General features: G+C 38.9%; 1 protein-coding gene across 3 annotated transcripts; it reads right to left on the bottom strand.

Moving 5' to 3' along the window:
- Positions 1-134: 134 nt before the first annotated feature.
- Positions 135-10512, bottom strand: LOC115583275 (programmed cell death 1 ligand 1-like). Of its 3 annotated transcripts, XM_030419940.1 has the most exons (7): positions 10374-10512; positions 7034-7357; positions 6700-6728; positions 6199-6205; positions 4169-4447; positions 801-896; positions 135-607 (listed from the first exon to the last, which is right to left on the bottom strand). In XM_030419940.1, the coding sequence occupies exons 1-7, from the start codon at positions 10423-10425 to the stop codon at positions 546-548; spliced, it is 849 nt and encodes a 282-aa protein (XP_030275800.1). In that variant the 5' UTR covers positions 10426-10512; the 3' UTR covers positions 135-545. The 3 variants fall into 3 exon arrangements, with proteins under 3 accessions (XP_030275800.1, XP_030275801.1, XP_030275802.1); XM_030419941.1 differs by lacking the exon at positions 6199-6205 and having other exon boundaries at positions 4169-4444; positions 6693-6728; XM_030419942.1 differs by lacking the exons at positions 6199-6205; positions 6700-6728 and having other exon boundaries at positions 4169-4444.
- Positions 10513-11676: the final 1164 nt, after the last annotated feature.

Below are 11676 nucleotides of genomic sequence, written 5' to 3'. Positions count from 1 at the left end.
GCATCAGATCATCAGAGTATAAAAATAAAAGAATAAAAGCAACATAGACAGAACAGAGAGAAAGAGCTCGTCTTTGTCCTCAACAACATTAATAACACAGTCAAAGTTTGTTCGCTCCATCGTTTTTCTCTTCAAGCTGCACAAGAGTGGAACTGAATCTCACCAAATATCAGAATTCATTTAATTCTCACTTCACAGAAGGATTCATTAATAATCAGTTCTGTCAGCATTAAGCAGATATGAATGTTGGTTTGTTGGTTTCAGGAAGTGAGTCGGGTTCAGATGTTGTTCAACCATCAGACAAACGTGTCAGAGCGACTGATGTCTTTTTACTCTGACAGGATTCTGAGTCCGACACTTGACTTGGACACTATTTGTGACTGAGTGCTGTGAGATAAAGACGAGGACTGAATATGTGTATTTATTCTTATATAAATGTATTAACTGTAAGATCTCACTGTCTATGATCTGGATGAGGTTCAGGACATGAGGACAGTTCATGGTAGAGACTGTTGCCGTGGTAACAGGACTAGTTCTGACCGTATTTAAATCATATTGTCTCTCAGTTCAGTCTCTCTGGGTCCGTGGGTTGTGTCTGATGTTGAACCTGGATCAGAAGGAAACAAAACAAAGTTATACTCAAGAAAATCCCAACTTGATCTACTCTGAGTGTAAATACACAGAATGATTAATGTCAGAGAGATAAAACATCTGTCAAGACTCTGAACATGAGATACATAAAGAATGAGTTCTGGTTCTGTTCATCATAATATGTTGAAACAATACTAACAGCTACTTACCTCTGCATAAGCACCTTATTAGGAGGATTATAACTGCGACTAGACCAACAATTACAACAGCTCCACCAACAATCCACCAACCGGACCACCCTGAAACTGATGAAAAGTGAATGTGAGAGTCAGAACCTGAGTGCAGATGATGAGCAGCAGACTGGACCTCACAGCCCACACAGAACCACTAAAGGTGAGTCTGCTCCTGAGATCTGAACTTGTTCCACATGAAAACTCCACTGGGATGAATGTGAGCAGGAACAGTGATGTTAGCTCTGATCTCAGGTCCAGTTTCCTCCTGCTGGGCTCCACAGCTCAGAGGCTGCTTCTGGTTCTGGTCCCAGCAGTGAAGAAACAAATGGACTTAGTTCCATTCATCACTTTGATCTGACAGTAAAAACACAGGATCATCTGATCAAATAGAAAACTTCTTCACAACACTTTTACTGACACTTTGACACTTTTACTCAAGTGGACTTTTACTTGGAACAGAGTATTTTTACTTTGTGTTTCTGCTTCTGTCACTTCAGTAAAGTATCCGAGTACTTCTTCCACCACTGACTACTGTCCACAAACATGAAGATTAAAATCACTGGGAGCTTCTTGGTGCTGGTCGGGTCCACAGTTATTGGGCCTGATGGCAGCAGATCAACACAGTCGCAGGTTTTATGAAGCGAGAGTCTGTTGAAGCTCCGACTGTTCAACATAAATATACTTTAACTCATTAATAAAAGAACAGAATCAATATTTAGAGATTCTTATAGACACATATAGACTGAGAGACAGTTTCACATCTCTCCACACAGAGTTTTAAATGATAGAATCAGAACAATTCTTCTGTCTCAGCTAACTAAAGCTCACTAAAGATCACAGCAGGATCCAGATTTGATTTGAAATGTTGAAGAGTTTGATCATTTATGTTGCTGTGAAACAGGTTCGCTCCTGATTTCTGAATCTGAATTCATCCTTCAGCATCAAATCCTTCAGCAGATCTCTGATCAGCTTCTGCTGCTTCAATAGTCACAATTACTACAATTATAACATGATCATTAATGTTGGAGACTTGTAGTTACAGCCTGAATACAATGGTGCTAATTACAAGTTTTAATGAGTGTCCAGTAGAAACTCAGTTCAAAGCTCCATGATCTCAATTATTACAGGAACTATCATTGTGTTTATTCACAGTTAAAGTTTGGTCCTAGTTTTCAGTGTGAGTTCAGTTTGTAGGTGAGAAATAAAAGAATGAAACCCTCAGTGAGTAAACTCTTCTCTTCCTGTCTGAGTGTCTCCATGTTGTCTGTTGTGTGATTCTTGTGTAACTGAGCTGCAGTTTGTGGTTGGGATGAATAAAGTCTCTGTGTAATCTCTCTAATGTAAACAGAGCTAACAGTGATGAACTTTGTTTCTATTTACATTAAATAATAAAGAAAATGTGTTATGAAATGTGAAACACAGGATCATTAACAGCTCGTCTCCTTCTGTTAACATAGTTTGGGTGTGGACACTTTAATAGGAACACCTGTCCAATCTAAAGTAGGCTGAGCAACATAAACAATATAAACTGTGATCATGATATGAGAATATATATTGTTTTAGATATTTGATATTCTCACATGGTGAGAATATCAAAACTGTTTCCTGGTTTTAAAGGCTCATTACAGTCCATAAACAGGAGTTAATGGACGACGCGGAGGCTTAAGAACCTGCAAAGTCCATTAATTCCTGTTTATGGACACCTCGAAGGGCATTATCCCGCTTATACCATGGTCACTTCCAAAGGAAAGAAATTCGGACCATTAATTTACATTTTCATGCGTTTTTACAATCAAATATAAGTTTTTTCACAAGCCATAACTTGGTTTCCCTGGTAACGCCTGAGGGTTTGACTAATACCTGGAACAATCATTACTCTCCTCTAAGATTCTTATGCAACGGAGACGTTGTTCACTCCTCCAGTAAATAGGACGGACCATAGATACGACTTGGCAACGGGAGATATTCTAGTCCGCTCAGCGATGAGCCAGAAAGCTAACGCTATGCTAACAAGATTCAAAGTCAATAACATTGCGTACGGTTGACAAACAGTAAATATAATTTGACAGTATGCTAGCTAACATGATTAGCTAGCTAACCAGTCATGTCATTTTCCCCAAATCAATATCACGATTTTCACGAACAAATGACCGGCCGTGTGTAACGTTACTGTGGCCGCAGCCTGAAGCAGAGAGCTGAACAGCGAATGGGACGTGAGATTATTCACGTATCAGTAAGTTTAGAGGGGAAGTGAACTTTCTGCAGCTTGTGTGTTACAGTCGCCACCCTGTGGTGTTCAGAGGATAAGACACTGAAGGACTGACAGACTGAACTCAGTGCTGGGAATATAATATTCAGATTTGATACGCCGGCTAGCGCATTAATTTACAGCGGTGAACAGTCAATTTGACTGGAACTACTTAGTAGGTGTCCATATATCAGGGGTTAATGGACACCCTGCAGCCAATCAGAATCGAGTATTCCCCCAAACCATGTTGATTATTGATCAGAAATCTCATCCTGTTAATGTTTTGTTAAAGTATCAATAGTCATTCATCAATATTGATATCACAGTCAGATCTATTTGGTCAAACGTATTGAGATATTTGATTCTGTGGCTCGTCCGAACATTTATGACGTTCTTTTGAAAAAATGTTTAAATATCAAGTTAGATATTTTATATCAGGATGTGATATAAAATATCATGATAACATTTTAAGGTCGTACCTCGCAGCTCTAATCTGAAGTAATCCAACACAGCTGTTCTGTAACTTCAATAATTTAAACTTCCAGCAACATTATATAATCTGATAAAACAGAACTCAACAGTACTGAAAGTGATTTATTGTCTCAGACTGTTCCGACTCAAATTCACTTTAATGATGGAATATAAATTAAAATAAAGATTTCTGCAGTTTGATGCACAAAACTTCTCAATGAGCATCATAACTGTCCTCAGATGTTTCCTCTGAAATATATTTACTGTAAACAGAGTGAGTGTAATACTGTGAATCTAACTATATCACCTACAGCACAGAGTGTGTTAATGATTAGAAAAGTTGTACATCGTCACAAAGACAATAATTAATGACGTTCATGCTCCTAAAAGGTGAATTCAGACTGAACACAAAGTTATTTTCCGTCTCTAATCCTGATGTGTGTGTGTGTGTCTGTGTGTGTGCGTGCGTGCGTGCGCGCGCGCGTGTGTATGCACGCGCATCTAATTCTCTCTCCAATCTCTGATGATTGATGAAGCAACGTCATTATTTTTATACACAAATGTTTCACTCTGTTTACAACATTTTTAATTGTTTACATATTAAATTACAACTAAAGAATCTCACCTTGAATATACACAGGGATCGCAGCAGCAACCTGATGGCTGAGTGTCTCCTGTGTAGCTACACAGCTGTAGTTGTCGGTCTTGGTCACTGTAGTCTTGACAGTGACGTAAAAACGACCTCCTCTTTCTGAGATCTTTGGCTCCTCAGCAGTAAGAGTTTTGTTATCACTGTCCTCCCACTTTAATGTAGGACGTGGATCACCGTGAGCTTCACACTGCAGCAGACGCCAGAGCAGTTTATCATAAAGTGTCCTGATACATGGCTCTGGAGCTGCACCTGTGAACACATTATATAAACAATAGATTATAAAGAGACAGCTTCAGCATTATTAATGTCATATTGTGATTTTGTTCATCTACACTCTGCTTGTATACAGTTTACTGTGGATATGAGAGAGAAAGCCACATGTGGGGCAAATTCTCTCTACATGGGATACAGGAATTTAGATAAGATGACATTTACTGTCCCATCTAAAACATCGAAGGGTCACTGTCCTGGGATTGGTGACGGTTGTATATGAAGGTAACCTGCTCTCTGTTTGTATTTAAGTCAGTAACATTTAGAGGACAGGAGAGAACACTCGTATCTTCCCTCCATGCTGCGTGTTATTAAAGAGATCTGATTCATATGCTGAAGTCTAAAATTCTTTAAAGATTTAGCAACTCTTAACTTCACAAGGAGAATTTCCACTACAAGATAAAAACACAATAAAAGCCTCCAGCAGCATTTTATGGGACGATATTTCAAACATTTTAAACTTTTTCCAGTTTGAGGCAGAAGCAAATATACAGTGAATTTGTTAGACTCTACAATAAAGATTGTTATATAATATAAAACATAGTGTTCAAAGGTAAACACACCTGATGTTTCACATGTTAGTGAGAACTGCTTTAATTATGCTGCCTGAAAGAAAGATTAACAATAAAATTCTGCCAAGAGAAAATTGTGAAAGATTTATCTGAGGTGCTTTTATTTTTTTCTATTAAACATAAGAGTGTTTAATGTCGACGAGGGAAGACTGAATGTTAGAAACTCTTCTCAGTATCGACACAAACAAACAGTTCAGAAGCACCAAGAGATGATCAGATGATACTGAAGCTCCAAAGCTTGTTTGACTCTGTGATGTGAACTTTTCAAACAGAAACAACTGCACTTATATTTGACTCTACGTACGTATGATTGGTGCATAAATTCAAATGTTTTTAAATTAAATTATTTCTCATCCGTCACTAAAAGTCGGTCCAGTGAAGAGACAGGAGGACAGAAGACTTTGATTGTGGTTTGCTATAAAAACACTAGTTGATATGCTGATAATGGTGAATTTCCATTATTGTGATGAATGTGAGTATAAACACCAGTGACATAAAAAGATGTCTAGCTGTTTATATTCTAATGATTATGAAAATAATATCATGAATTCAAAATATTTTCTGGATAATACTGACAAACCTAGTTCATCATATTATTACACTAAAGGAGGAAACAAAAGGAAACATTGAAGCTTTCAGAATTTTCCTGATGGAAGCTGATGAAGGTCTTTGTACCAAAACATTATTAAAATTAATTATTAATTGAGGTCAACAGGAGTTTTTGTCCTGAGTTACAGAACCTCAAAAAGTCCATCTGATCGCTGTCAGGTGAAGAATTTCAGGTGAAGTTTGATGATGTCAGAGTTTATTGATGATGTCAGAGGCTTCAAATGTCACTGCTGCTGCAGAAAGAGCTTCTTTCAGCTTACAGATAAACTATTTCATCATTACTGAGATAAAAAAGAGGAATAAAAGGAATATTGTGATGTTGGGACTCAGAAGGATTGTGACATAAATATGAAACATTAAGTTAAAATCATGAACCCAGAATGAACCTGACACTAAACTACATTAATAAAGTAGATGACATTATTCTTTCATGTCAGTAAAAAGACTTTAAATGGAGGATTTGTGGGAAATACAGTAAATAATCATTCTACTGCAGCATTCGTTCCGTTCCGTTCCGTTCCGTTTTCTTTCCGCTTATCCGTGAGGGTCGCAGGATGTTGCCGCATTTTTCCCCCTAAGGGGTTGCGGGGCTTACTGGGGCCAAATCCAGTTTACTCGATGGGCGAAGGCAGGGTTCACCCTGGATGAGTCGCCAGCTCATCGCAGGACCCTTACTGATGGCAGAGGCTGCCACACAAGGTGCCAACTGCACATCAGGAGCAACTTTGGGGTTCAGTATCTTGCTCAAGAATACTTCGACACCAAGTGTCTACTGCAGCATATTGAACAATAACTTCTTCATGTAATTAGACAATCTGAATAAAAGTATTAGATTTAATAACACACAGGCTTCTTGGACTTAAAAGATGTTGTTGTATAACTATAATATAATAAACGTGTCCACCTGTAAGTGACGGCTGATCCCAGTCAGGTGAACACAGAGAGGTTCAGGCCCACAGATGTAAGTGTTCAGACTGACAGGCCTGAGAAGACATTTACAGAGACATGTAGAGGTGGAGAGTGACGTCATCACAATCAGGACTCACCTGACACTTCACCTGTTCTGTCTCTTAAGACTTGATCTGAAAAGCAAAACAAACACGTTAGATAGTTTTAAAAACAGACAGGTAATACTGTGTAAAAGTCATATTTCATCTCCTACAGACGGCTGAAGCTTCATTGTACAGAGAGACATAATCTGCAGTGTGTCTCTGATATCAGCATGTTTGATACAGAGGTCGTCTCTCCAGATGTGGCTGCAGCTCTGTGGGCTCGAGGCCCTGCCAGATGTGGATTCTGACCACTGAACAAAAGTCCATCTGGGACTCTGGAACCAGTCGCAGCAGTAAATGAGCGACATCTTTAACTGTGTAATGAAAGCACTCACCAACAACAAGCTCAATGATGGATGTTTGACTCTGAAGATCTGGAAAAATGCAGCTGTAGATCCCGCTGTCGGCCATCTTTGTTTTATGGATCTTTATGGAGGCGTTGCCGTTCTTCAGTTGATCTTGAAAATGTGAGACTCGACCTTTGAACTGCTCGTCTTGACCTGTACGGCCGTTATTGTAATGACTGCCTGCATCATACATGAACACCTCATTCTGATCATCTTTCCTCCAGTCAAAGAACTGTCCCGTGAGGTTCCTCTTGGTGACGGGGAAACAGGGTAAAACTGCATCACTGTCTTCTTCCACGACCACTCTGACAGCTGGAAGATAAAAACATGTTACTCAGTATGTTAACATGTAGAGTCATCAGGAAACAAAGTCAGATAACAACTTTACACAACAAAAAACTCAAACACCTGTTTCCTCTAACATGATAGTTTTGGTTGTGTCGAGCTTGTACTGACATATTATAAGTATATTTAATCTTACAGTAAAGTTAATTAGGTTTCTGTTATTGAGTGTTTGTGTTTGAATGTTACAGAATGTGTTCAGCTGTGGAAACTGTTCATCTTTATAACACCAACAGAAGTTGTAGTTTTATTCATGTCAGATCTTGATTTATTGGACTGGATTCAAAGACACAACGAACCAGCGCCGCCGCTCCCACCACACACATCACGTGCTGTGCGTAGGGCACCAAGTGCTGAGGGGGCTCCAAAAATATCATAATATCATTGTTATATGGTGTTATAGCTTTGGATTGTAATACGATACCTGTTCATGTCTTAAAATGCACATAAATATGAAAAATGCATTTGCATTTTGTTGAAAACTAACTTCAATCCTTGTTTTTTTCCCCTGCTCATTACTGGTTTCTTGCCCTATAGAGATTTTAACACTTGGTCACAATGTATCGTTTTAAGACAATGCGCGTCCCTGGGAGGCATGATGAGTTTAGGCAACTGCATCCTTTCAGGTTTCAATGCATCAGAGACGCATGGGCGCAAACATATAGGTAATTAAATGTTTTATGGGATAGGGCCTCATATGTAGTATTGAAACGGGCCCCCAGATGCTTAAGGCCGCCACTGGCAGGACTACAAGGGAGACAGTGAGCAGTAACCAAGTAACTGTCATGTTGTTCTTTTCACAAATATGGGAATGATAGTCAAAAATATCATTAAAATGCATAGTTTTATATAAAACCGTATCCAATTTTTTGCCGGCCTATACAAGGGACCAATTAGATTTCTTTTCATGGGGCCCAAAATCCCTGGCAGCGCTCCCGGTTAGCCCAGCATACACCTGAGCAGTAGTTTATGGTTTATTTTGACGTGATGGTGGTCAATACTTTCTCAGTAACAGTTAGCAGTCAGTGCACAAGGTAGGCTAACAATTCCTCTTGCTTCAGACCATTTATTACTGTGTAGTGTGCAGTTAATAGTCTTCAGCCAGGCATTTAGCAAAGTTTACCTAGCATAGTGTCATTTGAGAATGCATCTTTTGGTGTTTGCAATGCATAATAAACCCACAACCTTCTTTAGGATTGTCATTCAGTAGGATTCAGCAGAATGTAGGCTTAAGTCTCTTACACACATCAGGTGTCGGATGTGCAGTGGGACAGAAAATGTCTCTTGAAAATGTGAAGTCTGAAGAACTCAGACCTTTAGTGTTACTGCTACAGCTAGCTTAGCTACAGCTGAATGTGACAGAAGCTACATGACAAAATGAACTTGCGTTTATTTTGCATTTATGTCGGGATGCAAAGGCATGGACGATAGTGATGTGCAAGGGGGGGGGGGGGGCAATTGTTAAAAGACACGGGCTAAAGTGCCCTCTTGGGAGCCAAAACACATGTTAAAGTGCCCTTCTTTTCGCCCCTGCCCTTCAAAAAGTCTGTGCACGCCACTGATGGACAACATCTGCCAGTGAAAACGAAAAACGTTTTGTAGAAGACAAAATGCTCTTGTAACATTTAAGCTGTTTTCAATTAAATGGTAAAATAATGTTTAAGATTCAGAAATGTAGTCTTGTGTTAGTTGTATCATTTTGCTCTTATTCCTGTAGGTAAGATATAAATATAAAATGTCCTCATGAATGATATAAAGCAAACATTATTGTTGAATTGTATGCAATATTGCAACTCATTCTCTTATGAGTATTAGTATTAGTGCCAGACTAAGAGGAAAAAAAATGAATAAGTTATAAAGGGGGAGACCTCCTTGGCTGCATGCATTCAGTTTTAAATGTTTATAATTTTTTTCGGTATAAGATTCTTTGCTTGAATATTTTGTCTCTTTCTGTACTGATCCTTTTTCTTCATACATCTCAATTACTGCAGGGTCATCATAAAGGAATTAAGCTTAGGGCACCAAAATGTCTAGCAGCGGTACTGCAACTAACCACCAAACTATCCTGTTCCACAGCTGAACACACATGTTGTTTCACTTTGTCATTCAAATGTGTTCACTGAACTTTCTCAGGACATCAGATTAAAGCTTCACATGACAGAGAATTATGTTTTTAAACAGAATTATGTTCACTGACGTTTCTCTGGTTTATTATTGGACGAGGCTGAAAGTTTCTTCTCTCTCTGTGTGAACTCTGACAGCTCGATCTCTGAGGTCACTGCTCTCCAGTCATCATGAAGGAAATAAAAACCAGGAAACATTTAAAGAACCTGTTTGTTTGACGGCTCTTATCATTTATCAGATGATGTCTCCTCACCCAGATTAACTCAAACCACACAAACAGGTTTTACTACATTGTTGAAAATGAGTGTGAGTGGTAGAGAGAGGAGGACGACAACAAGACACACTGCTCTGGTTTTTATATACATGTGGTAACTTAGAGTAATAAATAAAGTGAAAATCATTCCCAGATAAACACACAGTCACAGATGTATCTGCTGCTGATAATCAATAAACTAGAAGCTCCACTGAGACAGATTCCCAGCTGACCCTGAGTCAGTTATCAGACCTCCAGCTGCTGTGATCGAAAGAGAACAAGTCCAAACACTTTCAGGATCTCTGAGTCTCGACTCACATGAAGGTTTATGTATTTATTATTCACTTCAACATGATCAATAATGTTAAATTAAATGTGAATGTTTTCTGTTTCTTTCCTCTGTGACAGTAAACTACATCCGTTTATTCAGCAAGTCCAACACACAACTTCCAGAAGGTTCCAGGTCAGAACAAAACAAAAGTTTATCTCTCTCACACACACACACACACACAGACACACACAGCAGTAGTGCATGTTTCCACATTGTTTCTGTTGAGATGAAATAAAGTGAAATGACAAAGTGTCAGTGATGATGATCAGTTTTCTTACCATCTCCAGAGCAGCTCAGCAGACAGAGACACACGAGAGGAAGAAGCTCCATAGTTGTTGATGTCCTCTGAGGATTCACCTCACTGATGGAGGCTCTATGTGACGGAGCTTCACACACTCCTCAACACTCTGACGCTTCATCACAAACTGGTTCTGTCTCTCAGCCTGTGAGGGCTGCAACACAACCGGTACACACCCTCACAATAAAAGCGTCATCACCACATATATTAACTATGACTCATCAGAAAAACTCACTGGCCCCTGATCTGATAGGTGGTTGGTCAAGTTCGTCAACACGAGAAACAACGTCAGCCTGTTAAATGGGACAGTCTACCCTTCGGAGCATTTCCTGGTTGCGTCACCAGATGATCCCGCCTCTACTCGTTCATCACCATTTCTGCAGCTCAGGTCCATATAAGTGACAAGAAGAGTAAAGTTTGACTGTCAGATCTGTTTGAGCTTCTGGAATTCCTGATTTCCTTTTTAATCCTCGTGCTTGTGGAGGAAGAGGAGAAGCGGCTCTGGTTTATCTCCGGCTGAGAGGACCGTGGAGAGGTAAACCTGTTATTGAACCCACAGTAATGTTATCAATATTATCATTATTAGCTAGCTTACAGTTTGGGCTCATTAACAACATTATGTTAATGCTGACATATAAACTGCCACTTAGGGTTTTATCATGATTTTAGAGGCGTTATTCCTATTTAAAGTGTTCAGTAGATAGTTTTGTTTTTTGTAATGAATTATCATTATTATTATTATAATTATATTATGAAATTGCCTCTTTCTTAAAACATTCATAGTGACCTGGCAGCTGTGGATGGAGTCAGAACTGCAGACCCAGTAGATGGACGATGTGGTGGACAGAGGAGACTGGACCCCCAAACACCCTGAGTACCGACCCAGATGATGTCCCACTGACACCATCCAGCCCAGCAGCACTGCAGGGACTCCTGCTCAGCCTGTTACTGTCCATCATCTATAACTGTTTTAATATTGTTTTTTAAAATTGTTTTTGTTAATAGTGAATAATAATCTGTAAATAGTTATGCTGTAATTTTGTAAATAGTTGTAAATGTTCAATCCCTTGTTGTCCCTGAAAAGTAGCACTTGATGCCGATTGCTGCCATAAATTGTACTTAAGCTGTAAATACTGAATGGAATAGACAACGTGTAACAATAGAACAATATTTTATTTCATGAATTATATAAAATGAACAATTATGAACAAATAATTTAAAAATAACTCATAAATTAACTAAATAACAAGTTAACATAAGATCACATTAACACAGGGATGGAA

The sequence above is a fragment of the Sparus aurata genome, chromosome 6 (assembly GCF_900880675.1).
Source record: "Sparus aurata chromosome 6, fSpaAur1.1, whole genome shotgun sequence".
Classification (NCBI taxonomy): domain Eukaryota; kingdom Metazoa; phylum Chordata; class Actinopteri; order Spariformes; family Sparidae; genus Sparus; species Sparus aurata.
This window is presented reverse-complemented; position numbering and strand designations above follow the sequence as displayed.

Excerpts from the sequence above, each read along its gene's own strand:
- LOC115583275 (XM_030419940.1), bottom strand. The coding sequence starts at position 10,425 with ATGGAGCTTCTTCCTCTCGTGTGTCTCTGTCTGCTGAGCTGCTCTGGA. Across the intron at positions 7,358-10,373 it reads GCTGAGCTGCTCTGGAGATG|CTGTCAGAGTGGTCGTGGAA; the intron begins GTAAGAAAACTG and ends TTTATCTTCCAG. Across the intron at positions 897-4,168 it reads GATCCCTGTGTATATTCAAG|TTTCAGGGTGGTCCGGTTGG; the intron begins GTGAGATTCTTT and ends ACTTTTCATCAG.